This window comes from Ornithorhynchus anatinus, chromosome 15, assembly GCF_004115215.2.
Source record: "Ornithorhynchus anatinus isolate Pmale09 chromosome 15, mOrnAna1.pri.v4, whole genome shotgun sequence".
NCBI lineage: Eukaryota > Metazoa > Chordata > Mammalia > Monotremata > Ornithorhynchidae > Ornithorhynchus > Ornithorhynchus anatinus.
In genome coordinates this window covers 13726978-13754197 of record NC_041742.1, presented here as the reverse complement: position 1 = coordinate 13754197, position 27220 = coordinate 13726978, and the positions used below count along the sequence as shown (strand labels likewise).

The window sequence follows — 27220 nt, the reverse complement described above, 5'->3', positions numbered from 1 at the left end:
CGGCCCGGCCCGGCCGAGCAGAGCAGAGCAGCCCTTAGGCCGTCCGTCGGGGCGGCGCGGCCGGGGCAGGCCCGGCCCGAAGGTAGGAGGAGGAGGAGGAAGGGGAGGGGGGAGGGGGGCGGGGGCGCGCGCCGGGGAGGGTCTGGGGGACACACTCACACACACACACACACACCCCACCCCCCCACTTCCCTCCCCCCCCCCCTCCTCCCCCCAATCCTTCCCCCTTCGAGCGTCTCCCCTCCTCGCTCCAGCCCCCCATTCTCATCCCCTACCCCTTACCCCCCCCCACCCCTCCCTCCAGTCCTCCCCCCTCCCACTCCCTTCTTCCCCCCACTCCCCCCCCCACCCCTCCACCACCTCTCCCCCGCCTCCTCCCTTCATCCCCCCACTCTCAGCCCCTTCCCACCCCTTTCTGCCTCCCTCCACCCCTCCCTCCAACCCTCCCCCCACTCTCACCCCCATCCCGCCTCCCCCTCTCACCCCTTCCTCCAGCTCCCGCCCCTTCCTCCATCCCCCCGCCCCTTCCTCCATCCCCCCGCCCCTTCCTCCATCCCCCCGCCCCTTCCTCCATCCCCCCGCCCCTTCCTCCATCCCCCCGCCCCTTCCTCCATCCCCCCACCCCTCCCTTTATCCCCCCACTCTCACCCCTTCCTCCACTTCCCGTCCCTCCCTCCTTCCCCCCACTCCCACCCCTCCCTCCACCTCCCACCCCTCCCTCCATTCCTCCCCCCCATCCCTCCCTTCATCCCCCCACTCTCATCCCCCCTGCCATCTTCACCTCCTCCTCACCCCCGCTCTCTCCACCCTCTCACACCCTTCCCTCCACCTCCCATCCCCCCAACCCTCCCCCCCCCTCCGCCCTTCCACCTCCTCCCTGCCTCCCTCTGCTGGGGTCCCCATCCATCCCTCATTTCTGTCAACGCCTCTGACCCCCCCCCCTCATTCCCCCCCCTTGCCCCCCCCCCCAAGACTCCAGCCTCCCCGTGGGCGGGGAACGGGGCCGCCGACTCTCTTACGCCGGCCTCTCCCAACCGCCCGGTTGGGGACCCCGCACCCGCTAGACAATCATCGTGACGACGACGACGGCGGCGGTATCGGTGGAGCGCTTCCTAGGCGGCGGGCCGGCCACCGGCCGGTTACGGGGTCGGACGCGGCCCCGGGCCCCACGTGGGGTTCACGGTCTCGATCCCCGTTTTCCGGAGGGGGCGACCGAGGCCCAGAGTGGGGCAGCGCCTCGGCCGAGGTCACGCGGCGGGCGGCTGGCGGGTAGACGGGAACCCGGGACCCGGCGACTCGCTCCCGAGCCCGGGCCCTTTCCGCCGAGCGGCACCGCTGCCCTCCCTCTGCCGTGTCGTCAGAGGGGAGGCTCCTCGGCTGCACGGGAGGTGCCTCTTGGGCTTCGGCCGGGCGCCCGAAGCGCAGGGTACGGTGCCCCGGAGGCGGTGGGCGCCCGGCACCCTCCTCCGTCGCCGCCCCTGCCGCGAGGGGTCAGTGGGCAGAAAGAGGCGGGTGAGGGTCGGAGGGCCCTTGCTCGGACAGCTCCTCCGTTCCCCTCGCCCCCCCTCACGAGAAAAAAGGAAGTGCTTATTTAACGCTTCTCAAGCCAGTGCCCGTTCCGTGGCCCAAGGACCCGTAGTAATCGTCGTCGTCATGAGAACGGCGGCGTTTGCTCAGCGCTCGCTCGGTGCCGGGCACGGGACGATCGGGTCGGCCCCAGGCCCCGTCTCGCGTGGGGTTCGCGGTCCCGCTCCCCGTTTCCCGGTCGAGGAGACCGAGGCCCAGAGAAATGAGGCGACTTGCCCCGAGCCACCTCGCGGACCGCCGGCGGGGCCGGGATCGGAACTCGGGTCCGCGCCCTCTCCGCCCGGCCGCGCCGCCTCACGCGACCCCGGCGGCTCGGCCGCGCGTCCGACGGCCCCGCCGGACCCCGGGGTCTGTTCGTCTCTTTCCTCGGCTCGAAATTGAGAAGGCGGTCTTGGCGGGAAGCGCCGATCGAATCGAATCCGAAGGAAGTTGGTCGACGGGGCGCCTCGTTCCGCGGCCGTCGCCCGTCGTGACGGACGGGCTCCGCCGCCGGGCAGTTAGTGGGGAATGACTCGTGTTTTTCGTCCCCTCTGGCCTCACCCGGGGGGGGGGGGGTAGGAAAAGCTGACGGCGTGGGCGATGGGTCGCCGTCTCCGCCCTCGGCTTTTTATCTTGCGAGGAGGCAGGAGACGCTTTTTTGCTTCGGAAATTAAATATTTATCCCACGGCGAATCTGCGGTGAGTAGTGGAGAAAATATTAGCCAAGAGGGGCCCGGGAAGTTAAAAGCTTTAAAGGTTTTGTGAATTAAAGCCTGTCACAGCTTCTTCTCTCGTCTCGAAACCCTTGTGGATTCCGCTTGGCTCTGCGTCGCGGAAGATGGAGAAAGGGCCCCGTCGGGTTGCGCTGAGGCCCCTTGCGGGATGTTTTCGTTTAGGACCCACAGCCGCCTTGAAAGTGACGCGTTGAAACCGCGCGAGAGGAAACGGCTTCGGAACTCGCCGGCCGGTTCCAACTCTTGGGGGCCTTCGCAGGTGTCGCGCGCGCGACCGGGCTCCGCACGCGGCGGCGACGGTCGAGGACGTCGCGGCGACCTCGGCTTCCCTCGCCCGGACCCGTCGGGGGACCCCGTCCGGATCCCCATGCCGCCGAATGACGACGAGGTGAGGAGGTGATCTGTGTACAGGCTCCGTAGGGAATCCTCGAGGGCTCCCTACGGGGAGAACTCGTCGAGGGCCGTGACGGCGCTCGGCGAAAAGCGTAGCTTTTCTGACGGGGGCCCGGGGCACTTGGGTGAAGGGTTGTACTCGTGTTGGCTCCACTCCCCCGCGGGCCACCCGTCCGGTCTGCCGGCCGCCCGGTTCTCTTTCGGGTATTCAAAACAAATCCCCGAGGCCACGGACTCCTAGATCCGCCCCCCCCCCCCCCCGAGCGCTCAGGTTTTCGTATCGTTCGGCGCCTGCCGGCTGGGGGAGAGGAACAGAGTCCAAGTCTCCCTCGCTCTACTGGGCAGCGGGTTGAAACGGCATTCCCGAGAGCCCGGCCCTTTGAAGTCGGGAGGGAATTTCGGAGCCCCGGGACCTTTCGGTAGAAGGGCACTGATTTATTGGAGAGGGCGGAATGCCGGGGGTCACTGAACGAGTACGGAACGACAGCGAATAATCCGGGCCCGAGTTGCGAAGGATGCCGCCGGAGGATGAGTTCCCGGAACCCGTCGGCCGTCCTCCGCGGCAGAGGAGAGGGCCGCGACCGACCGCGCCCGGAACCGGCTCCACCCCCACGGCCCGGGCCCCTTGGAAGCCGACCTCCGGGTCGGCCTTCCCGGCGGATCCCGGGAGGCGGAAGGCGGTCGCGTCTCCGCCGGACGTTGTTGGATCTGGCTGTCGGCTCTCTCCCCCCCGTCGACGGAAGGCAGCGGAGGGTCCCGTTGGACTGCTTAAGACGCCAAGTCATCCCAGTCTTAACTGCGGGCCCGCACCCTGGAAGCATCGCCCTCCAGCAGTCAGAAGACTTGGGAGTCCCCCAGGGGCGGCAGACCAGGGGAGGAGTGACCGTCGAAGCCCACTGGGTTGTGGACCACCGGGGTCCCGCACCTGCCCGGGCCCCTCTAGCCTTCCAGCTCGGACGGCGGCCGCCGCCGCCCGGACCGACTGGCCGTGGCGGGAGACGGTCCCCCGGGTCCCGGGAGGCCCGGGCCGCCGCGTTCTCGGTATCCTCCCTCAAGCCCCTCCGAGGCCTCTCGGTCACCCGGGGGCCGGTCGGGCTTGGGCCGCGGGTTTCTTCTTGATCGGTTTTGGGTAAGGAAAAGCTGGTCTCGAGTTGGAGAGAAAAGGCACAGTGAGGAAGAGAGGAGCGGGCAAGGAGAGGTTGGGGGTTGGCCGGGCGGGCGGCCAGGCGGGCAGAGGCTCCTATCGCCAGCCCCGTCTGGACGCTGACGGGGCCGTGGCACCGGCCCAGCCCGACCTGGCCCACCTCCAAATCAAATTGCCACCCCGCCGGCAGCGCAACCACCGACACCTTTTGGAAGCGTTTTAACCCCAGGCCAGCCGGGGGACGCCCGAGGCCCAGAAAAACGCCTTTTTCTAAAATGCCCCGTCTCTGATGCGGAGGCGGGGTCGATCCGAGCGGTTCGGAAGAGGGTTAAAGACGCCGTCCCGTGTCTCACCCCACCTCCTTCCCCAGCACGGGGACCGACTCCTGACTTGTCTCGACACCTTTCGGTATAACCGGGCCGTTCTTCGCGCTTGCCACGTGAAATCTGCGTCGGGGTGACACGGGCGACCCTATTGGGCTCGGCGAGCCGTGGCTTTGGTGTTTGGCTACTAAGCTTTTCTGCCAGAATCCCCTAAATGTCCATACCCAACCTAACGCTCGGTACAGAGACTGGCACACGGTAAACGCTTAACAGATGCCACTATCATCGTTATCTTTATTAATGATAATAATGATACCCGTATCCAGAAGGGTGACAGAAGTGACTCGCCCGGCCGATCGAGTTCTGCCCCCGGTTAGGACTTGGAAGGGTGACCAGTTAGTTCATTCTCCACTTAACCACGGCCAGCGGGGGCCGGAGTCTTTTGCAGGATGTCTTTTGCCAGCCCGGAGGTTACAGATGACTTTTCGGTGTCCCGTAGGTTGATGGTATAGCACGCGGGCTGTCGACGTTAGGACTGAGGTTACCTTGGGAGAATTTGCTAGCGGCCAGAAGATGGCCTCGAGCCAGATCGGCCTCCCCCTTTATACTTCTCTTCGCAGCGGCAAAGTACCGAGGGTTTTCAGGGGTCCTGAAAGTCGGGGAAACGGCGCGGGTGCCCCGGTGTTTGCTCAGAGATCGTTAATGCTGCTTCGATAAAAGCCATCAGCGTTACCCTGCTGTCCTGCGCTCGAAACTCCTCATCTCGCTTACCCAGAAGGATCCGGGCCGTCGTGCTTATCGGGTTCTTCAGCGGCGCCCTTATCTCGAGCCCTCCACCGGCGGCGCGTGGCCTCAACGAGGTCGGCGAGGCGCTTGGCGGGCCGCGATGGGCCGCCCGGGCCCGTCGGGCCGCCAGGAGAAGCCGCAGGTAGCCGAGCTTCCTTCCCGTGGGTCGGGAAGACGCCTGTGGCAGGAGCGAGATGGAGTTTGGAAAGTTTGGCCAAAGTTACGTTTCTAAGACGGAGGGATCTTTCCGTCACGAACCCAAACGGGCCTGTCGAAGCATCGTTCTCCACGTCCCAGAGACGTCCGCCGGTCACCCTCTGCCGCAAGCAGCAGCTGTCGAAGGTCGGCCGGGGGGGGGGCCCAGCCCCAGCTCACCCCATCGGACGCATCCGCTCCCGGCACCCGCTCCTCCCGGCTCGGGCCCTTCCCGGCCCTTCCTGAGCTCGTCTGCCTCCTGTACCTAGCTCTGGGCCGGGGCTCTCCTCCAGCTCTGACAGGCCCCGACCGCGCCCTCTTCAGAGCCCGCCTGAAAACCCACCTCCTCCAGGAGACCTCCCACCCCACCCCCGGTTTTCGGCCCCACGGCCCCCCCCCGAGCCCTGCCGTGGATGTCGCTTCGGGGACCCCCGTCGATGAGTTGGTTTGTCTCTTCCGTCGTTTCGCTATCGTAACTCTCTCTTTTTCCTTCTGTTCCCTCTGTAGGTCTGCGGTTTCTCCCCGCGAGGCATCCTCATGAACTTGTGAGTCCCGTGAGGGCAGGGGTGGATCTCTCATTTCGGTTGGGGCGGTCGTAAAAATGGTATTCGAATACCTCCCGGGGGCAGCGCTCTCGGAAAAATACGACCGATGCCTGTTCCTTGGCCACGCGGAGCTGGTGCCGTAGTGGGGGAGACGGTCATAGAAATAGAACGAGGAAGGGTACTCGCGCTAAAACCTGGGAGCTACGCACACCTCGGGAACGGGTAAAAGTCAGTACGTCGGCACTGAGGGTGGCTGGCGGCCTCTTTAGAGGCGGGGGGGTTTGGAGTTTATCGCGGAAGACGTCTCGCTGGGCCAGGTGGGATTTCAGGAGGGTCGCGGATGGGAGATGGGCTGTGAACTGTTGGATACGTGGGGCGGGGGAGGGAGTCCCGGGCGGGAGAGTCGGGGAGGAGAGGGAGATGATGATAATAATAATAATCATAACTTTAAAAGGTTGGATCACGCGGAGCAGCGAGAGCTGGTTGGGTAGCAGTTGCTCCATTGCTCTGAATGGTGTCGATTTTTGCCGTCAGTGCTCTCTTCTTGGACTACAAAGGACAACTCGTTCTATCCTATTTATAGATTGAGTTGTCCTATACATATATATATATATATATATATATTTATTTATACCCACACACCCGGTTGCTGCGTGAATGAACGAATGAACGAGTGGCAGTGTGTCTGTCAGGGTGGAAGTGGGGATATACTCGATGAAAGCGGTAGCCATCTCTGCCGTAACACGGATCGTCACGATGCTTTTCGGCTAGAGCGCGGCGGAGGCGGAATTCGGGCCCGGCCTTCTGACGACTCCCGCCCGTCCGGAACAAGGTGTCGCGTAGTGGAGCGCCGCATCGGGGGCGAGGTGAGTGCTTCCGAGCTCCCCGTGGGTGCGGAGAGACTCCTCGATCGATCGGTCCGTCGGCGATACGTACCGAGCGCCTTCCGTGTGCGGAGCAGCGGACTGAGCGCTGGAGAGAGTTCAGTGCAGCAGAATGGGTAGACCCGTTTCCTGCCCACGAGGAACGGAGAGTCTAGAGAGGGAAGGTGCGATTCCCCCAGTTCAGGGGAGGAGGAAGGAAGAAGCGTGTGGGGACCGGGAACCTTGTTTCTGACTATTTGGCGGCTTCTTCACGGTCCTCTGGACCGTGAGCTCGTCCCGGCCGGGGAACGTGACGACCGGCTCCGTGATAGTGAACTCTCCTAGGCGCCTAGTACGGTATCCCGTACCCAGTGGGCGTTCGATAGATACGATCGATCGGATCCTTTGAGTTCTGAATTGTCCCCGCCACCGCTTACTCTGGAGAGCTCTATGGCCTTGCCGTCTTTCCACCACCATTAACGGCTCGGGAGAAGAATCAGTCATTGGGTCACCCGGGTTTTCAAACGAAAATGCTGGGGGCTCTGAGACCAAGGGAAATCTGAAATCTGCTGCCTAATAGCGAGGGGGGCGGGGATATAGGTCGCTGAGAAAATCATGCTGTGAGCGTTCCAGCTAATAAGTGGTTCATCTTTAATGCACGGAGATAAATAAAACGGGTTCTGGGAACCCCTGGCTCCTACGCTCCGGGGGAAAGGTTTAATTCCTCTCGGATCCGAACGCACGAACGACGTTCGTGTCGTCCGGAAAGGCCGAGACCGGTAGCGTCGGGGCGTCGAGCGGCCACAGCCGCCGCCCCTCTCCCTTAGCCGGCGTCCCGGAAGACCCGGTCTCTCGGGTCCCGGACCCAGTGTCAGTCGATGGTCCGAATTCACTGGGCAGTAAGCGTTAGAAGACGTGACCCTTGCCCGCGAGGAACGGACGATCCAACGGGGAACGCACAGAGAGGAGGAAGTAGGGGAGCACCGTAGGGTTAGAAAATGCTCCCGGGGAGGGGACGGGATGGGAAGAGCCGACCAGGGAATCGAAGGGGCCGGGGGGGGAGGTGAGCCGAGCTTCAGCGGCCCCCGCCACTGCCCCCGAGCCTCTCGGGCCTGGAGCGGCCAGAGAGTGGCCGCCGCCGCTCGGGCCGGGGGAGGGCGGGCGGGCAGGTGGTCTCGCGGGCCGCCGGGTGGGCCCGCGGGAAGGCTGAGCCAGCGATCCGGTGGCTCTGCGGGACGGAGCCGCGCGAACCCCGTTGGCTGCCGCCCCTTAGTTCCGATCTCCTTTTGGAGACCAGCCAAGCCGCTGGGCTTTCTGAACCGCCGGAGAGAGCCCCCGCCCTTAGCCGGAGGGCAGTTGACGGGGGGGCTCGTGCAGGTTCCCACATTTCCGGGGCTCGGCGGGTCGCGGGTTCCAGGAGGGCGTCCCGGGGCGGGGAGCGGCGGCGGCGGAGGCGGCGCAGCCGGAGAGCTCGGCCCAGCGGTACGGACGGACCGCCAAGACTGTTGAGACCCCGGGCGGGTCCCGATCTCACCCCCCGAAAATGTCGTCCGGAGACCCTCCCCCCTCAGGCCCCCCGGGGCGGTCGCCGGCGGAAATACAAGTATCAGGACCTCAGTTGCCCGTGAGCCCGCCGGTCACCGTGGAGATGATTTTCCGTGCGTGCTCCCTCTGCCGAGCCCACGCCCAGGCGACGTGGGCTTACCGGAAACCTTTTTCCCAGCAGGTAGGAGTGGGGCGTGTCCCTCCGTCGGCGTGGCCCGCGGTCACGTGACCGGGCGTGTAGCGTCGGGTTAGAGCAGAGGGCGTCGGAGAGAACCGTGCCCCCTCTTTTAGGAGCTGGGGGGTTTTCCCTGTACTTGGACTGAGGCGGAACGGGCCCGAGTCACCCGACGCTCTTCCCGACGGATAAACGGCCCCGGGAACGGCAGGCGAGCCGGAACTTTCCGCCCGCTGACCCCTCATCGGTCGGTCCCCCGGAGCTGTCGAGGGCTTACCGCGTGCGGAGCCCCGCACGAAGCACTGGGGAGGGTCCGCCCGGGCCATCTGACAGACGCATTCCTTCGTCAGTCCGGGCGGGGGGCGGGGCCCCCTGGCAGCCCGTCTCAGCCCCCGCCACCCGCCAGAAATAGAGACTCCGAAAGCGTTCCGTCCGGCGAGATGCCCTGACGGGGCGGCGTGCCGGTCGTCGGGGGCGGCGGCCGCGCGGCCGGCCGCCGGCGCGGTGACGGCGCCGGCTGTCTGTCTGGAGACCGTGTCCCCCCCCCCCCCCAAACTGTCATCTCCTCGTGGGCGGCGAAGGGGTCCGTTTATTGTCGTGTCGTACTCTGCCGAGCGCTCGGTACAGGCTCGGTACAGAGTCTCCGTTGTCTTTCTCATGCTTTCCGTTGAGCGCCCGCCAGGTGACGAACCCCGTCCTGAACGGCGGTGTGGGTACCGGCGCATTAGGTCGGACACAGTCACCGTCCTTCTTGGGGCTCACGGTCCCGGCAGGAGGGGGAACGGGCGTCGAATCCCCCTTTTTGCAGTTGAGGAAACGGAGGCCCGGAGAAGTGAAGCGACCCGCCCCAGGTCGCCCGGCAGACGAGTGGCAGAGCCGGGATCGGTAGTCCGGTCCTCCGACTCGCCGGCCCGGGCCCTTTCCACCAGGCCCCCGCCGGCGGCGGCGAGGTGGCGGCGGGCGACGGGGTGGAGAGGGCGGCGGTCGCCCCTCGCTCTGCCATTCCCTTCTCTCTGCAGAAAATGGTGTCGGCGGCGCCAGAAGACCCCTTCCGCCGGAAGGCCGATTGACGTCCCCCCCCCGCCCCCCGACCCCTCGAGGTGGCCGGCCGGCATGGCGCAGAGCGGCCCGCAGCTGGACGGCCAAGTGCTCCACAATCTCCGGCAGCGTTTCCCCGAGATCCCCGAGGGCGTGGTGTCCCAGTGCATGCTGCAGGTACGTGCCCTCCTCCGGCGCCCGCTCGGAGGTCGCTTCCGCCTCCGCCGGGCCCGGGCCGGGCCGGCTCTCGCCGCTCCGCCGGCCGGCGGAGGAGACCCGGGGAAGGGAGGGAACTGGAAAAGCCCCCCCACGGACCCTCCCGACGGTCCCCTCTCTGGGCCAGAATCCGAGACGGCAGAGAACGCGGTCCTTCACGTGGCCGTTCGTTCCTCGTTCGCGTCCGAGCACGCATTCGGTGGGATTTACTGAGTCCTCGCCGAGCGCGGAGCACTCCAGTGAGCACTTGGGAGAGGGCAATAGGATCAGCCGATCGATCGGCGATATCTGTGGAGGGGATAAGGTGTGCGGGGCCCCGGAGCGCGCTCGGAAGACGGCCGTACGGTCGGTAGGCCCGCTCCCCGCCCTTGGGGGAGTTCGACGGGCCGGTGGGGGAAACGGACGGTAGACCCTTGGTTAGCGGGAGCCAGGGTGGGACACGACCGCGGATGAAACGTCACGGTCCCGCGCGAAGGATTGACGGTCCATCGGACAGCTGCGGATAGATGAGGGCCGAGGAGGTGGGTAGGAAGGCCCGAGTGGCTGCTCTCCCCTCCTCCCAAACTCCCCTCCTCCTTGCCACCCGTTGGCCTCTCCGGCCCCCGACGCTCTTGGAGATCTCCTCCCCGCCCCCTATACGACGGATCCCGGCCGCGTCCCCCCGGCGAGGTGGGCCGAGGGTCAGTCGCCAGAGACGGCCCTGGGTGGGTGGAGATGTCCATCCGGTAGTGGGGAGAGTGAGGCGGGAGGTCCCGGATCTTCCGCCGCCGGGAACGCGAGTCCGTTCCTGCTTGCGCTGCCCTCCGTCCCGCTCCCGAGACCCCGCCGGCCTTCCTCCTCCTCGGCCCCGGGAGCCTCCTTCCCCGGAACCCTGCCTGTAGGCCCCCTCTCGCTCCCAAGTGGCCGCCTCGTGGGGCGTCGGGGAGGCCCCCGCCGGATCCCGGGACCACCGTTAGCCGTGCGGTGCGCTCCGCCGCCCTCGCGGCCTGGCTTGGATTCTCGGACGGACTTTTTCGGATCGTCCCTCCGTTCGGTTCTGCCGTCAGACAGCCGCGGGTGCGGACGGCCCGTCGAGAGTTGGAGGTTCACCCCGGTCCAATCCCGTTTTCTCCGACGCTCCCCGAGCTCCCTCAGAGCCTTTCCGGTGTGCGCGGAGCGCTCTGCTGAGCGCCGGGGGGAGGTCAGTGTGACAGAGTTGCCGGACCCGTTCCCCGCCCACGACGGACGTACAGTGTGGAGAGGGAGACGGACGTTAATGGGAAAAAATGACTGCCGTGTACGTGAGCGCCGTGGGTCTGAGGGAGGGGCGGAGGAAGACCGCGAGTCAGGACGATGCAGAAGGGAGTGGGAGAAGAGGGCGAGTCGGGGAAGGCCTCTTGGAGGAGATGGGCCTTCGTTGAGGCTTCGAAAGCGGGGAGAGTCATTGTCTGTCGGATACCAAGAGGGAGGGAGGGAGGGCGTTCCAGGCCGGAGACAGGACGTGGGCGGGAGTTGGGCGGCGAGAGAGACGAGGTCGAGGTACGGTGAGTAGGTTGGCCTTAGAGGTGTGAAGCGTGTGGGCTGGCTTGTTGCAGTAGAGCTGCGAGGCGAGGTCGGGGGGGGGTGGCGGAGCGAGTGCTTCAAAGTTGACGGTGAGGAGTTCCTTTCGGTCTTAAAGTCGAAAAGAAGTTGAAAAGTTGAGGCGGAGGGGGATGGGCCACCCCCGGAGGTTCTCGAGGAGCGAGGGGTCACGGACCGAAGGTCTTTGTCCGAGAACGATCCGGGCACAGAGCGAAGCGCGGACTGGAGTGGGGAGAGGCGGGAGGCGGGGCGGCCGGCCAGGAGGCCGCCGCGTCAGTCGGAGCGGGACGGGCCGAGGGTCGGGTCTCGAACGGTAGCAGTCCGGACAGGGGGGAGAGGGCGGATTTTAGCGGCGTGGTGAAGGTCCAGCCGACAGACGGTGTCCGCGGGCTCGCCGAGAGAGACGAGTCGAGGCCGACGCCGAGGTTACGGGCCCGCGAGACGGGAGGGACGGAGGCGCCGTTTGCGCTGACGGGAAAGTCGGGGGGGGGAGAGCCCGCGTCCGTACATCCGGGACGGAGTCGGGGTGTCCCCCCCAGCCGGGGCGGAGAGCCGCCCAGGTGAGGCCGCGGGGAGGCTTCCCACCCGTCCCGGGTGTTTCGAATTCGGAGCCCCTCTGTCGGGTGCCGGCGAACGCACCCTACGTGGGATAGGAGACTCTTCCTTCTCGCGAGTCGTGAAGGAGGCGATTCTTCGCTCCTCCCGGGCTGCGCTCTTTGCTCCCGGCTCTTTCCCCTCTGACCTCTCGCTGACACCCGTCCCCCCCCCGGCTGGGAGTCCTGGGCCCGGGACTCCCCGGGCCCCAGCTTTCTCCGACTTCAGATCCCTTCCGAAACCCCACCTCTACCAGGAAGCCTTCCCTGATTAAGCGCCCCCACCGCCCCCCCCCCCCCCAGATCTCGAGGGTGGGAACCCAACAGCCCCCCCACCCCGCGCCTCCGTCCGTTTTGGCTTACGAACGCCTTTTCTCGACAGAATTTGTGCTTTTTATCTCCCTTGAACTTACTACCCATTGTGGGTGTCCGTTTTCCCGGTCGCTCCCCTTCTCTGTAAGTAGTTTAGGTCTCCCCGATTCTCGCGGTAGAGGCCGGGGCCCCCTAACGCCACCGTACACGGCGCTCAGTCGTCCGGCAGAGACCCTCGATGGGAGGATCGCGGGGAAAGAAACAGGGACCGCCGTGGCTTTCGGAGAATCTTGGATCTCCCGTGATGGGGCCCTTTCTCGAGTCCCCCAGTCGCGTTTCGGAGTAACGCATCAGGTCGCCGGGGCCTTCCCGCGTCTTGGGGGCCCCGAGGCTCCTTCAGATCGCGCGGCCGACCGTCGCCGTCCCCCGCGGCCTCCGTCGGAGACCGGTTCCGCGCGGGGAGGTGTGAGGGTCCGCCGGGCGGGTGACCGCAGAGCGTCCGTCGTCCCTCTCCCGGCAGAACAACAACAATCTGGCGGCCTGTTGCCGGGCCCTGACGCAGGAGAGCGGTAAGTACCTGTACGGGGAGTACCACGGCCCGGAGGACGGCCGCGTCAGCCGCAACCGCCTGCTGCACATCAACCTGGGCATCCACCCGGCGGGCGGCTACCCCTCGGTGGACGGCGCCCAGCTGAACGGCGGCCGGACGCTGGTCCACGGCTCCGGCGAGGGGCACGTGGAGCCCCCGGGGCCGGGCCCGGGGAAGCAGCTCATCTGCCTGGTGCAGGAACCGCGCTCGGCCCCGGCCCTGGGGGCCGCCGCCGCCGCCGCCGCCCCCGGCTACAACCCGTTTTTCACGAACGAGCAGAACCGGAAGGCGGCCGCCACCCCGCCGCCGCAGCCGGCCGCGGCGGCCCCGCAGCCCGGCCTCCCCGGGCCCTCGCCCCCGCCGGCCCCGCCGCCGCCGCCGCCGCCCCCCTACGCCCACGCGCCTCGCTACGGCACGAACCCCATCACGGTGACCGTGTCCCAGAACGTCGCGGCCGGGCAGGGCGGCGCCCGGGCCGTGCAGATCCGGCCCCCGATCCCCAGCAGCCTCTACGGGGCCCCCGGCTCCATCTACATCCGGCAGGCGTCCCAGGGCTCCCCGGCCCGGCAGGGGCCCCAGGCCGGCCCCTGGCAGCCCTCCCCGCCGGGCCCCCTCCCCCACTACGGCCCCCGCCCGCTGCCGCCCCTCTACCCGCACCCGGCCGGCTTCCAGCCTCCGCAGTACCCCCCCAAGCAGCCCCCGCTGGCGCAGTCGGCCTACCGGTCCCCGCCCTCCTCCCAGTGCCCGTCGCCCTTCGGCTCTCCCCAGCACCAGGGGCAGCCGGCGGCGCTGGGCCACCAGGGCGCCCACGTCTTCGTGCCCCCCGGGCCCGGCCCGGCGGCCCCGGCCCCCCCGTACCAGCCGCCGCCGCCGCCGCCGCCGCCGCCCCCGGCCGGCTACCAGAAGCAGGGGGCCCACTCGGTCTCCTACGTCCCGTACGCCGTGGCGGGGCTGGGCAAGGGCTCCATGAAGAAGATCGAGATCACGGTGGAGCCGTCGGGCCGGGCCGGGGCGGGCGCCAACCGGAGCCCGTCGCCCAGCGGCGCCCAGCCCGCCCCGCGGACCCCGCACCCGCTCTACGGGGCCGCCCCGTCCCCGGCCGGCTCCCCGTCGCGGGCCGCGGCCGGCCCGCCCAAGCCCCCCTTCGGGCCCAGCCCCGTCTACATCACCTACACGCCGCAGCCCCCCGGGCCCGCCCCCCTGCCCCGCGCCCCGCCCAACCCCACGGCCGTCTTCAAGATCACCGTGGGCCGCGCCGCGCCCGAGAACCTCCTCAATCTGGTGGACCAAGAGGAGCGCTCGGCGGCGCCGGAGCCCATCCAGCCCATCTCCGTGGGCCCGCGGCCCGGCGGCGAGCCCGGCGCCCACAGGTACCAGAGGACCTGCAGCTCCGGCTCGGACGACTACGCCTACACGCAAGGTGAGGGGCCGGGCCGGCCCGGAGGGCCCCGCGTCCCCCGGGCTCCCCTCCCCGCTCCGCGCCCCTCCGCGGCGGCCGGGGCCGGGCCGGTCCCCCGAGGAGACCGGCCCCCCGGGTCGGGGCCCGGCGGCCGGACCCGGCCCGTGGCCTCCGCGGCCCCCTCGGCCACGGGACACCCCCGCCCCCCCCCCCCCGGCCCCTCGCGCCCGAAATCGAGCGTTGCTTATCCCGTTGGTTTTTCGCTTGAAGCGGCTCGGTCGAAGAGGCCAGACGCGCGAGGCGGATCGCTCAATCACTGGTGTTTTCTGAGCGTTCTCTGTGTGCGGAGCACTGTGCCGGGCGCTTCCGAGAGAACGGCGTAACGGAGCCGGGCGCGCCGCGAAGCCTAGCGGATAGAGTACGGGCCCGGGAGTCCGAAGGATCTGGGTTCTGGTTCCGGCTTCGCCGCCTGTCCAGTGGGGTGACTTGGGGCGGGTCATTTCACTCCTCTGGGTCTCAGTCACCCCATCTGTAAAACGGGGGTTAAGATTCAATAGTATTTATTGAGCGCTTACTACGTGCAGAGCACTGTACTAAGCGCTTGGGATGAACAAGTCGGCAACCGATAGAGACAATCCCTGCCGTTTGACGGGCTTACAGTCTGTGAACCCCATGTGGGACAGGGACTGCGTCCCGCCCGATTTGCCTCTGCCTGCCCCATCGCTTAGTAGAGCGCCTGGCAGTTAGCAAGCGTCTAACGGATCCCGGTAAAAAAATGAAAAAGGTCGGTAGTCACGTTCCTTGCCCCTAAGGACTTCACCGTCTTGAGGGGAGGGGAAGTGGGATGGCGTCGAAGAGCCGGGGTCAGGCTGCGGGTGCGTGCCCGGTGCGGGAGCCCTCCCTGAGAGGGGGAATGCGCCGAGGAAACCTAAAGGACAGGCCCCTGGTAGCCGTGAAGGCGGGGAGGAAGCTCTCGGCTCGCTCGAGGAAACACGGCCGGTCTGGGCGTCAGAGAGCCCAGCGGCTCCCCGGGGGGCGGGCCCGTTTCGGCCCCTCTCTGGCGAGGCCCGGCCGCCTTCGGTCGATCGACGCGTCGTCCGTCCGCCCTCTAGCTCTGCTGTTGCATCAGCGAGCCCGCATGGAGAGGTTGGCCAAGCAGCTGAAGCTGGAGAAGGAGGAGCTGGAGCGGCTGAAGGCGGAGGTCAACGGTATGGAGCACCACCTGATGCAGAGGCGCCTCAGGAGGGTCAGCTGCACCACCGCCATCCCCACGGTAAGGCCGGCGCCCGGCGGGCCCGCCAGCCCCCGACCCTCCTCCCGCTCCGTCCTCTCCTCTCCCCCCGCCCCCGCCTTCCTTCCGTCCCGGTGGGCGCCACCCCGCGCGTCTGTCCGCCGAGACGCTTCCCGGGCCTGGGAGATCGCGCCGGAGGAGGAGGCGGGGGCGCGGCTCGGGCCCCGCTCCGCCGGACTCGAGGCGAGTCCGCCCCCGGTCCCTCGGATGCGTCCCTGAAGGGAAGGCTTCTCGTCCACGCCGAGAGGCCCCGCGTGACGCCGGAGAGATCTTCGGGAATTGTGGATTCTTCTTTGGACCCGAAGTCGATCGGTCCGCTTAGCGCTTACCTTCCTCCCGACTGAATTCCCACCCCGGGAAGGTGACCCCAGCCCTCCTCTCAGCTTCCGATTCAAGTGTCGGGGGCCGTTGCTTGAAGCCCATTTCCGAATCCCCGGTCCCCCTCCTGCGGGCGGGACTGAACGGGGAGCGGAGAAGCCGGAGTTGTAGTCCCGTAACTAGAGGCGCGTCGGAGCTCGCCTCGAGCGCCGGGGAGCGCCGGGGACCGTGCGGCGGCCCGGCGAGCACGTCGGGGTCCCCGGGTGGGGAGCGAGGTCGGGGCCGGCGCTCGTCCGGGAGACGCGGGTCGGTTCCGGACCGGGCTGGGTTCTCGGCGGGGAGGGGGGAGGAGAGAGAGCAGCGACGTTGACAGAGATGGTCGAGGGTGGCGTGGGCGAGCGCGGGATGAGTCTTCTCCGGCAGGATCTGGGAGGCCAGGGACGGGGCGGAAGACGTTGCCCAAACGGGACCGGTGGGCAAGTCCCGCCCGGAAGGCCGCGGGCCGTGGGGGTTGTGATTTTGAGGTTCCCGGACCCGGGGAAGGGTTGGCGGTGGGTGCGGCCGACGCTCCCACCCCTCGTCTCGCCACCGCGGGACTAGGTCAGGGACGGACACCCGCTGGCCCTGGGAGGTGGCGGGGAGCTAAACCGAGTGCAAGAGTCCACGAAGGACCGAGGGGCGAGGAGGGCGGCCTCAGAGGGAGTGGTACGGCGGGTTTAGGGAAAGAGGTGGTCCCTCAGGATGGGTAGATGCTGTGTGAGAGGGGAGCGGAGGGCCGGTTGGGCCCTTCTGAGGATTCCTCTCGCCCCCACTCTCCTCTCCGTAGTTGGGACGCGTAGCAGGGAGGGCCTCCCACGCCATCCCCCCGATCCTCCGGCCGGGCGGACGGGCGGTCCGACGTAAGAGCGGCTTCCCTTGAGTTAGCACGTTCCCTCTGCGGAGGTGGGAGGCGGCGGGCCACGGACGTCCCAGCTTCTCTGGTCCCCGGAGTTGCCGGAGACCTTCCTCCGTACGCGTCAGTCAGAGGCCGCCGGGCGCTCTTGGAGCCTTCCGAAAAGGCTGAGCCCGCTAAGCTAGAGAAGCGGACGGATGCGTCGGCGAAAGCGATTTGAAGAAACGAATGGTTGCCGACCCACTGGTCGTCTTCTGGGTTTTCCGAGACTGCTGGACACGGGACGGAGGGCCAGCCCTTGCGTGGGCCGGGACTTGGTCGGAAGGTTCTCAGAGTGCCGCTCCATCCCATCCCCCCGTACCTCCTCAGTTAGGAGAGTTCTTGGGAAAAAACAGGGTTTCTTCAGAGCCGTTTCCTAACGAAACCGGTCAAAACCGGGGACCGTCCACCGGGGAAAAGGGGGACGGACCCACCGCCCCGAGTCTGGACGTTGCCGTGGGCGTGGCCGAGGGGAGCGTCGTCTCTGACGTGCGATGGATCCGGGGGAGAGGAGAGATGGCCCCGCGGGAATGGCCGGATTCCTCTGTGAAGAAGGGAAGCTGGAGCGGACCGTGCCCGGTCACGCGATGGAAGGGACTCGCCGTTTCTCGACCCCCGCCTGGGCCGTCCCGTGTGCAACCCAAGTCTCTGTCCTCCCTCGGGATTCCTCACGGCCCCCGCCCCCGCGGTCCGGGCCCGTCGCTCCTCCCACCAGGGCTTCTCCCCGGCCCGTGGCTCTCCACAAGCCTCGAGTCCCTTCTGCCCCCGTGACGCCCCGAGCCTTCCTCGCCCGCCGGCCGGGACGGGTCCCGGCACCCGCCGGAGAGAGGGCGGAAGTCCTCGCTGGTGGCCGGGGGCGCCCCGGCCACAGAGCCAGAGGAGGAAGTGTTTCACTTGGCTCTGCCGAAGAAGAAAAGCAGTTCGGTTCCTACCGAAGACCAAGAAGCCACAGTCGGCTGCCGCCGGAAAAACCAGGAAACCTAATCCGGAACTCGGGTCAGGGGACGGCCAGAGGCCGTTGGGGCGGACTAAGCCAAGGGAGCCAGGCCGGGTTCTGGCCAGCCCGGTCCTCTCCGCGTCCATCCCTTTCCTCCCCGCCCCGTCTGAAAAAGGCCGCGTGGTAAGTGCCGGTCACGTCGTGTTGCGTTTCTCTTTGACGGTCGGAACTCACCTTTCGATTTTTTCTTCCGGGTGCTTTTCTCTGTCTCGTGTATCCTTGGTCTGACTTTGTGTTTTTTAGTCTCTCTCCTGGCTCTTCAGTCCTCCTTCTCCCTTTCCTCGTTAGGCCAGGGTGATTCTCCTGCACCTGAACTGGCCAGAGGGTTTCCCTGGGCCCTCGGAATCCGCCCCAGCAGTTTGAACTCTAGAGAAGGCTTCACGTGAAGGAGGAGTCTCGTCCAAAGCGACGCTCCCTGCCCGGTTATCGTCTCGGAATTCGGAAGGTAGAGGAGAAGGACTACGTGAATTCTTCCCGAGTGGAAAATGTCACCTTCCATTTAGGCTTTCACCGGGTGGCCCTCCTCCATCCGTCCGTGCTTCGGTCCCACCTCCCGTGTCCGGCAGAGGACGCCGGGCGTCCTCGGCGTGTTCCGAACGAGATCCGAAAATTGGCTCCCGTGGAAAGGAAGGTGGGGAGAAACCTTCCCAGCGGATCAGGCACCTTCTCTTCCCCTTCCCGTGGAGCTCCGGTCCGGGCTAGGGCCGCCGGGCCGGGCTGGAAGAGGAGGCGACGGGACGGCACCGAGGCGGGAAGAGGAGGTCAGGGGCACGGGTCGGCCAGGCGGAGACGGCCCGTACCGCGCTGCGTTGGGAAGATACCCCGGCCCTGTGGCACGGACAACAGCAACAGGGACGGACAGGGTCATTTCCAGGGTTTCTGTTAGCCTGTATTGGATGCGGGGACCCCCTCCCTACCCTGCGGCGATGGGACGAGCTCTATTGGAAACATGGGATTTTAGCCGTCTCCTTTAAAAGACGTCTTGGACAAGAACGGGTCCCGGATCGGAGCGCAGGGGAGTTACAAGTCGCGCACACAGACTCTAGCAGCCCCCCAAGTCCATCCGTCCGTCATTTCAAAAGATGTCTTTGTCCCCCGGCATTTCCAGAGAGCTCCCCTCGAGACGGGGATTGGGTCTTCCCCTCCTATAGAGGTTTTCCTTTTAAGACTTCATTCCCTGTTAGGTTTTTTTTTTTTTGGTCGCCATCGTTGCTTTTAGTGATGCCTAGTTAGGGGTGTGAGTGCTTCTCTCCGATTAGGGTTTTCCAGTCTCCCTCCACGATCCAAGAAGAAGGTTAGGGGTGAAATAGAAATCCGTCCTTTTAGAGAAGCAGCGTGGCCTAGTGGGACGAGCACAGGCCTGGGAGTCAGAGGACTTGGGTTCTAATCCCAGATCTGCCCCTCACCCGCTGGAGCAACCTTAGGCGAGTCACTTCGCTTCTCTGTGCCTAAGTCAATCAGCCGTGTCTGTTGAGCGCTTTCTGTGTGCAGAACTCTGTAGTAAGCGCTTGGGAGGGTACAGTCCAACAGAGTTGATAGACGTGTTCTCTGCCCACGAAGAACTTACATTCTGGAGGGAGAGACGTGACGGAACAGTAATAACAATAATTAATAATGGTATTCGTGAAGCGTTTACTACGTGCTGGGCACCGCTCTACGCGCTGGGGTAGATGCAGGGTGATCAGATTGTCCCACGTGGGGCTCACGTGTTTTAATCCCCATTTTTGCAGATGGGGTAACTGAGGCCCAGAGAAGTTAAAAGCGACTTGCCCAAGGTCACACAGCAGACAGGTGGCGGAGCCGGGATTAGAACCCACGACCTCTGACTCCCAAGCCCGGGCTCTTTCCGCTAAGCCACACTGCTTCCCGACTATAAGTAAGTGAGGTGACGAGCTCATCTCAGGCAGCAGTCTGAGGTTTACACTGATCTGAGGGATTCGCTATTAATGCTCTCTTTGGATTTCAAGCCCTGACGACGTTTTCCGTGCGCTAAAAACGGGAGCCTTCGATTGGGTCACTCTGCTCACGTTGGAGAAAGCGACAGTACCCCGCGCCGGATCCCTCGGTCTGCAGTAGGGGTTGGCTGTTGCCTTAGGTTATGGGGGAGGAGTAGGGAGAGGGGAAACGGCAGGAGCAGTGGAAAAGGGATGATCAGTCCATCAATCAAGACATGGGTTCTAATCCCGGCTCCGCCACTTGTCTGCTGTGTGACCTTGAGCAAGCCTCTTAACTCTCTGCGCCTCACTTAGCTCATCCGTAAAATGAGGATTAAGAACGTGAGCCCCGCCTGGGGCTACCTGCTTACCTAACATCTACCCCAGCACTTAGACGGTGCTCGGCACGTAGTAAGCGCTTAACAAATACCGTAACTATCATCGTCGTCGTCATTATTATCAGTCTGTATCGTTTACTGAGTTTTTATTCTCTGTCGAGCCCCTAACACTCGGCATTCGAGAGATTACGATCGGTCGACGCAACCTAGTAGGGGAGGTGGGCGCTCAGATCGGTGACGGGAGTGCGGAGAAGCAGCCTGGTTACCCGAAAGTGTGCCTGGGGTGGACAGGGAGTGCCCGAGGACCCAAACGCTCAGGTGCCGACAGAGTGCCCCGGGGGCAGTAGATGGGGCAAGTAGCGTGGTGAGATGGGAGGCGAATAGGGGGAGATCTTCCAGAGGAGACGGGGTTTCAGAAAGTCTTCAGATGCGGGGAGGGTAGTGGTCTGCCAAGGAGCTTCTGGGCAAGAGGGCGGACCGGAGCAGGAGGTCGCCCGGGAGCGAGAAGAGAGTGAGGCCCAGTGAGAAGTTGGCCCAGAGGGCAAGGAAGCGGGCTGGGTCGTGGCGAGAGGGAAACCAGGGTAAGTCGACCCCCGAGAGAGGGTTGATCGACTTAAAGCCGACGGTGGGGAATTTTGGCTTGCGGCGGAAAGGCACGGACAGCCGTTGGAGGTCTGGGAGGGGCGCGGAGACCTCCCCGCCCGACGATCCGGGCAGCGGAATCTGGACTGGAGAGGGGAGGGGCCGGAGGCACGGGGAGGACCCGTGAGGTGGACTTGTGCGGGATTCGGATCCGGATCCGGCAAGCGCTCAGACCACCGTGGCTGGCGGCAGCGGGGGTGGAGACCAGAGGGTGGTTTCTGGACAGGTTGGAAGATAGAAGCAACGGGGCTTAGTGGATAGGGCACAGGCCTGGGAGTCAGAAGGTTCTGGGAGGGAAAAGAAGAGGAGTGGAGTTAAGGAGGCCCAGAGGAAGTGCGGGTGTCCCAGCCTTCCTACACCTCTACTAAACGAGGCGAGGAAGAGTTTCACTTGGAGAAGCTTCGCTGACCTCGACGGGTTGGAGGAACTCGGTGATTCCCAAAGCTCGGAGCATCGGGTCTGACTCCACGTGTCGGGGAAAAGAAAAAAACGTCCGGGCGAGACCCCGTACTGAGCTCTAGCCGTTTAATGCCCGGGAGACTTTACGCGAGCGTCGTTTGCCGTTGTCCTCTTCGCGGATCCTCAGCGACTTTGAAAAACAAAACCCCCCACGACTTTCCGCCCCGCCCATGCCCCGACCCGGGCCGAAGCCCAGCGGGACGAAGGACGTGCGGCTCGAGGCGGTCTGTGTGAGAGCCATTCCCATCCTTGGACCTGACGCTAATGTTCCCCCGTTGCTTTGCGGGTTCTCTCTTCCCAGCCGGAGGAGATGACCAGATTGAGAAGCGTTAACAGACAACTCCAGATAAACGTTGACTGTACCCTGAAAGAAGTGGACCTCCTACAGTCTCGAGGTACATTCTTCGATTTCTCCCAAGCGACGACGGTGGGGATCGTCGATGACGACGATGGCATTTAAAGCGCTCACTATGTGCCAAGCACTGTTCTGAGCGCTGGGCTAGATACAGGGTAATCAGGTTGCCTCACAGTCTCAATCCCCGTTTTCCAGACGAGGTAACTGAGGCACAGAGAAGTTATAAGATTTCCTCAGCGGCACGGCTGATAAGCGGCGGAGCCGGGAGTGGAACCCGCAACCTTGGACTCCCAAGCCCGGGCCCTTTCCACTAAGCCTCGCCGCTTCTCTGTCCTCCCAGTGTTCTGTTCAGGGCCCTTACCCTCAACTTGAGAGATCGTCCTTTTCTACTGGAAGTTACAGGTCTCTCGGGGAAATGTGATGTTCCGTTTGGAGCCGTGTCAGAACTCGGTCTGGGTTCAGGCGACGTTTTCCCGAAGCCATCCCCCTCATTTTGGACTCGGTGGCGATAGTACGTTGTATGTGCCGGGCACGGGGCTGAATGCTGGGGACAGAGGGAGGGGGCGGCAGAATTGGTTTCCCCATGTTCTCTCTGGGAACCGTTGATGGTTCTGCAAGTCCTCCGTAGAGTCGGAAGAAGGGAAGTGACCTTTAAGCTCACCGTGGGCAGGGAATGTGTTGGTTGACTGTTGTTCTGTCCTTTCCCAAGCGCCTAGTACAGTGCTGTGCACCTAGTAAGCGCTCAATAAATGCGATCGAATGAATGAGCCAGCCCCTTGTACTGGGGGATTTCGTGCCCGTGGTCCGGATGGAACCGCATCCCGGCTGAGGGTGGACATGAGTGACCAGAGGCTCGGTTGCAAATATCCCACCTCCTTTTCGCGGACCGGTCCCCGCGGATCCTGGTGAAGGGAAGCGGGAAACAAGAAGGTCGATGAACTCCCCCAAGGTTTTACGGACAGCCTAGGGGAGGGCCGGCCGTCGAGATTCAGAAGAGTCGCTTCCAGTCCGGGGAACGTTCAGCTACTGTCTCCGGCCCGGGAGTGGGTGGGCTTGCCCCGGGTCCTTTTTAAGGGACGGATGACCGAAGGTCGTCCGTTTGGTCGGTCTAGAGGCGGGATCGTTCGAGTTTGGGAAGGCGTGTGTTGGGGAGGTGTGGTATCTGGGCTTGATCTCGTGAGGTAGGTCGCTTTTCCTCTTCATCCTTCCTTCTGATGCTGTTCTGTAGCTTGAGACGAGTTCAGTCCAAGTACTTCAGTCTTCCCTGTGCTAGGCTCATTTTAGTTTTCCGGACCCTCCGCGACCGTGGTGAGGGGGAATATTTTTCACCGTCTTTGCTTTCCACATGATGTCCATTTGGGTTGTCTTGACCGAAGCCGTCAAGCGTCACGGGGCCACGGAGTCCGGCTGTTTCCGTCAAGCCTTTCTGCATTCAGAGCCCGGGCTGAGGCCCGACGGGGTGCCGGGCTCTGAATTCGGGGTTCACAGAGCAGCGAGGCCGGAGCCTGGGGCCACAGCCGACTCAGGTCCCACGGGCGGGCGGAGGCGAGGAGGAGGCGGAGGCTTAGCCGTTCCCGTCCGTCGTGATAATTAGAGACCCCCACGAGGGCCGAGAGGGACCCCGTCTATTCCCGGGCTTGCGACACTCGCCTCTTGCCCGCCCGCGTTGGATCGGGTTCGGTCACGCGCTTGCCTCCGCGGGAGGTTCGTTTCTGCCCGTGCCGGGTCTCGGGGCCCTCTTGGAGGTGTTTCCGTGGCGTGCGCTTGACGGGATGCAGGAAACGAGAGCGTCTTTCCGTGGGAGTTTCATCGCCGGCTTTATTTCTTCTTTACGACTAGGCGGCAGGCTAGTGATCCTCAAATATTGGGTTTGTTCTTCCTAGGCAATTTTGATCCAAAAGCCATAAACAACTTCTACGACCACATAGAGCCCGGTCCGGTGGTGCCGCCCAAGCCGGCGAAGAAAGGTGAGTGATGGGAATTTTCACGTGAAGCTCTCCGGTGGGCCACGTCGGTTCGGAGGAGAGGAAGGCGACCGGGAGCTCGGGAGAGGCGGCTCGGAAAAATCACAACCCCCTTTGGGTTCGATTTAGCGTTGGCTGTGCGGACTGTTCGTGTTTGGTAGGGGTGTTATGTGGAAAGGTGGTAGACAAAAAACGTGAATCGTGATAACTGTGGTATCTGTTCAGCGCTTATCGTGTGTCAAGCGTTGTATTAAGCAGCGGGGTAGGTACAGGATGACCATCCCGAGGCCCGAGTCCAGGGTTTTATCGGCGGTCCGGTGTCTCGGAGGGACCGCCAGATATCCTTCTCCGTCGCTCCCTCGGAGGAGTGTGAAGCCAGTGGGTCATCATAAAGTCATAGGAGATGTCAGGGGTGTTTCAGTGAAGGGTGACTACGTGTTGCCAGTTCCCTCTAGACTGTCAAGTCGCTGTGGGCAGAGATTGTGTCTGTCACCTCTCCCGAGTGCTTCGTCCAGTGCTGACACAATTTTAAGCGCCCAAATGCCATTGCAAGACCGAACGATCGAATCCTCAGGAGGGAGCGGATCCTCACAGGGCTAAACCATGTTCGCCCTCCCTGTCTTGACCTTTTAACGAGGTGCCTTCTTCGAGAGCAGCGAATCTTACCTGGGCTGTTAGCGGTCGGGTCGAAGAGACCCGCCGCCACCCAGCCCTGTGGAGATGGGAAACGGGGGCTTCCCGAGGTAGGGTCTGGAGCGTCGGCATCCGTAACGCGTTCCGCCGCGGGGTCGGCGGGAGATCTCGAGGGGCTCTCCGAAACGTCTTCCTTGTCGGCGGAAGATACCGCCCAGGTTCCCCTGCGTCTCACCGGTCCTGGCTTCCTTTACGCAGACGCGTCGGACGCCCCCTGCGTGGTAGAGCGAAAAGCCAGAAGGATCAGCGTGACCTCCAGAGCGCAAGGCGACTCGCACGAGCCCCAGGCCGGGGCCGCCGCCACCGCCGCTCCCGACGGTAGGTGCGCCGACGTCCCCCCAGCCGCCCCCCGGAAGGGTCTCCGGCCGAAGCTTCGGGGTCGGGCGCCGGCTCGCCCCGACGACGCCAAACCAGGTGGAGACGCCTCGGCCGTCCCCTCCGGCCTCCGTTTTCCACTTGCCTCGTCGTAGCGATCCCCGGCAGCCCGCCCCCGGTCCGCCCTTCACAGGGAGCGGATGGATTCGGGGGGGAACGCCTCGGCAGGTGCGGGCGGCGGCTGTGTCGAACGGGCGGTATCTCCGGACGGGCCGGCGGGCGCCCAGACGGCAGCGTCAGTCTCGGAGGACGTCCGCCGCTGGGGCCGTAAGCCCCGGCCCCTGTTGGAAATGCCGCTGGCGCTTCTCAGAGTGGGCGGTGGGGCTCGGATGGCCTTGGCCAGAGGGAGGCGGGGGAGGGAGAGGGAGAGAGGGGGACGAAGGGAAAGGGAGAGTGAGAGAGAAATAGTTACTGTTCCCTCCCTCTCCCGTGGCTGGCGAAAAGAAACGTCACCGTAGTCCCGGCAGGTCCCATTTTGATTGCTTCTCGAACGCCTCCTCTGAGAGAAAGAGCCGGCATGGGATCGTCCCCCTAGGAGGCGGCCCCCGAGCGGGAGGGTGGGCGTTGGTCAGTGGTGGTCAGAGCAGCTCCCCCCCCCCCCCCCCCCCCCGTCCCTCCCCCGGGACCAGGAGACAAGAAACCCGACTGTGTCTGGGCTCCCGGATTTGACCCGGGCCCCGCCCCGCCGAATCGGCCACCGGAGGCGAAGCTGCAGTCTCCGGTGCCGTCACCCTCCACCCCCCGTCCCTCACCCGACGTAAGCTGTCTGTTCCCAGAGGGGCTGTGGCCGAGGCTCCCTGAAGGAAGCGAAGGAGCGCCGTAGGCGGGAGAGGGGGTGGGGGTGTTGGCGGCCGCCCCTGGAGGGGGGCGCTCAGGGATTGTCCGTGGCCAGGAGTTCCCAGGGCCTCCCGCGGGCCCATTTCAGGCCGCCCGTTGCAGGGAGGCAGACGTTCAGGTCACGCTCGGGCTTCGGAGTTGGCGTGGCGCTCTAGGAGGGTGTGTCTCGCGGGACCCCCCGGTTCTCCGTCCTCTCTGAGGAAGGCCGAGCGTCGGAGCGGAAAGCGCTAGCCTCGGGCCGGGCTCCCAGCCGGGAGCCGAGGGTGCCGCCCCGCCCTGCCTTGTGACTCGGCCTCCCCCCAAAACCCTCTCCCCGGGCCTGCGGATCTTCTGCCGCCCAGCCCCCTCCCGCCCAGACGGCGCCGTGTCGGAGGGGCCCGGGGGCTGGACCCGTCCCCTTCCTGTCCTCTTCCCCCTTCCTGAGCCTGCAGGGTGGGAAGAGAGGGAGCGAGGGGGTGGGGAGGGGAAGGCCCACCCACCACCCTCCGTTATCCCAGACGGAACTCCAAGTTGGAGTGACATCTGGGCTCCCGTCGCGCCGAGCGAGAGCCGCCGTGGCGTGGGCCCGGGGCCCCGACCTCAGCCCACGCCTCCGTCTCCACCCCCACTCCTTGCGCCCCACCCTAATCAGCGTACTCGTTAAGCGCCTACTCCGGGCCGGGCGCCGTTCTAAGCGCCAGGGTACGACCGAGTTAATCGGGCTGGACACGGTCCCCGTCCTTTGTGGGGCTCGATACCCGTTTTACAGATGAGGGAACTGAGGCCCGGAGAAGTGAACTTGCCCGGGTTGATGCAGCAAGCGTGTGGAAGAGCGAGGATTAGAACCCAGGTCCTCCTGCCTCCCAGGCCCAGGGCACCATCCCCTAATCCACGCCGTGGCCGCGGTCGGGAGCCGGTGGCAGGCGCCCCCGGCCGGCTCGATGTCCCAGCGCGGACGGTGTTGCCGGAGCGGGGGGTCGGTCCGTTTCCCTCCGCAGACCACCCGGCCACGTCCAGGCAGGCCGCGTCCAGGCAGACCCCGCAGGCCCAGGCTCGAGACGAAGACTTGGAAGGGGCCCCGTGGAACTGCGACAGCTGCACCTTCCTGAACCACCCGGCCCTCAACCGCTGCGAGCAGTGCGAGATGCCACGGAGCACTTGAACCGCCCGAGGCCTCGCCGCCTCGCCGCACCATTGGAACGTCGGGGGCGGGGCGCCGGCGAGGAGGCCGCGGGGGCTCTCGGTCAGTCGCCCTCCCGCCCGTCCGTCCGCCTCCCCGTCGGCCCCCCCGGGCGTCGCGGCGCGGATGGCCTCGGGGGGGGGAAAGGGGGAGGAGGCCGCGTCCACCCGTCCCGCACTCGCAGACGACCGGGGGACCGGTGGTTCCTCCTCCTCCTCCTTCCCCTCCCCCAGTCGCGATGGGGAAAGCCGAAGGGAGGGTCGGTCCTCGAGCGTGTGGCGGGGGCGGGCGGCCGAGGGCCCCTCCGGCCGCCCCCACGGGTGTCCCCGGACGAGCCGCGGGCGGTCCCGACGGGCCTCACCTAAGGCCTCGCGTGGCCGCAACCGGCCAGGAAGCCGGCCTCCTCCTCCCGAACGACCGGACGGGACAAGGCGGCCGTTCTCTTTCCTCCCGGTCAGCGGGCAGGGGATCTGTCATTGCTGCTTGTTCCAGGGTAATTTCCGTCTACCTACACGACGCTCACGCTCACGATCATTCACACACACACACACACACACAAGCGCGCGCGCGCGCGCGGACACAAAAACGCTCTTTGAAAATGTGACCCGTGGGCCCGCACGGGGCCAAGCCTTACGTACTGAAGATTGCAGTCGGCGGCGGCCAGACCCCCCTCTGCTCGTACTGTATCCGGCAGGCGGTATCGACACTGGTAACTCCCCGAGACCCAATGCTGCCACATCACGGATGAAGAGAAAACGCCGCCGCCGGCTCCCCTGAGGCCGCTGCGAGTAGGCGCTAACGAGCCCCTCCCGTGGGCGCTCTCCCGCCCCCTCCCCTTTCTCCCGAGACCGTTGCTTCGTCCGGTCCGGCGTAAGGAGGGCGTATGCCAGACGCGAGGCCTGCTGGAGAACTCCGGCTCAGCGGTGGCTATTGTTTGCCCCCCCCCCCCCC

The 27220-nt window shown here is 65.5% G+C and overlaps 1 protein-coding gene across 2 annotated transcripts; it reads left to right on the top strand.

Annotated features, from left to right (window-relative positions):
* Window positions 1-27220, top strand: TAB3 (TGF-beta activated kinase 1 (MAP3K7) binding protein 3). Of its 2 annotated transcripts, none has more exons than XM_029079837.1 (11): window positions 1-82; window positions 2560-2688; window positions 5649-5686; window positions 6458-6552; window positions 9289-9484; window positions 12509-13997; window positions 15089-15249; window positions 21188-21281; window positions 23125-23208; window positions 24097-24216; window positions 26088-27220. In XM_029079837.1, the coding sequence occupies exons 5-11, from the start codon at window positions 9383-9385 to the stop codon at window positions 26249-26251; spliced, it is 2214 nt and encodes a 737-aa protein (XP_028935670.1). In that variant the 5' UTR covers window positions 1-82; window positions 2560-2688; window positions 5649-5686; window positions 6458-6552; window positions 9289-9382; the 3' UTR covers window positions 26252-27220. The 2 variants fall into 2 exon arrangements, with proteins under 2 accessions (XP_028935670.1, XP_028935669.1); XM_029079836.1 differs by having other exon boundaries at window positions 2463-2688.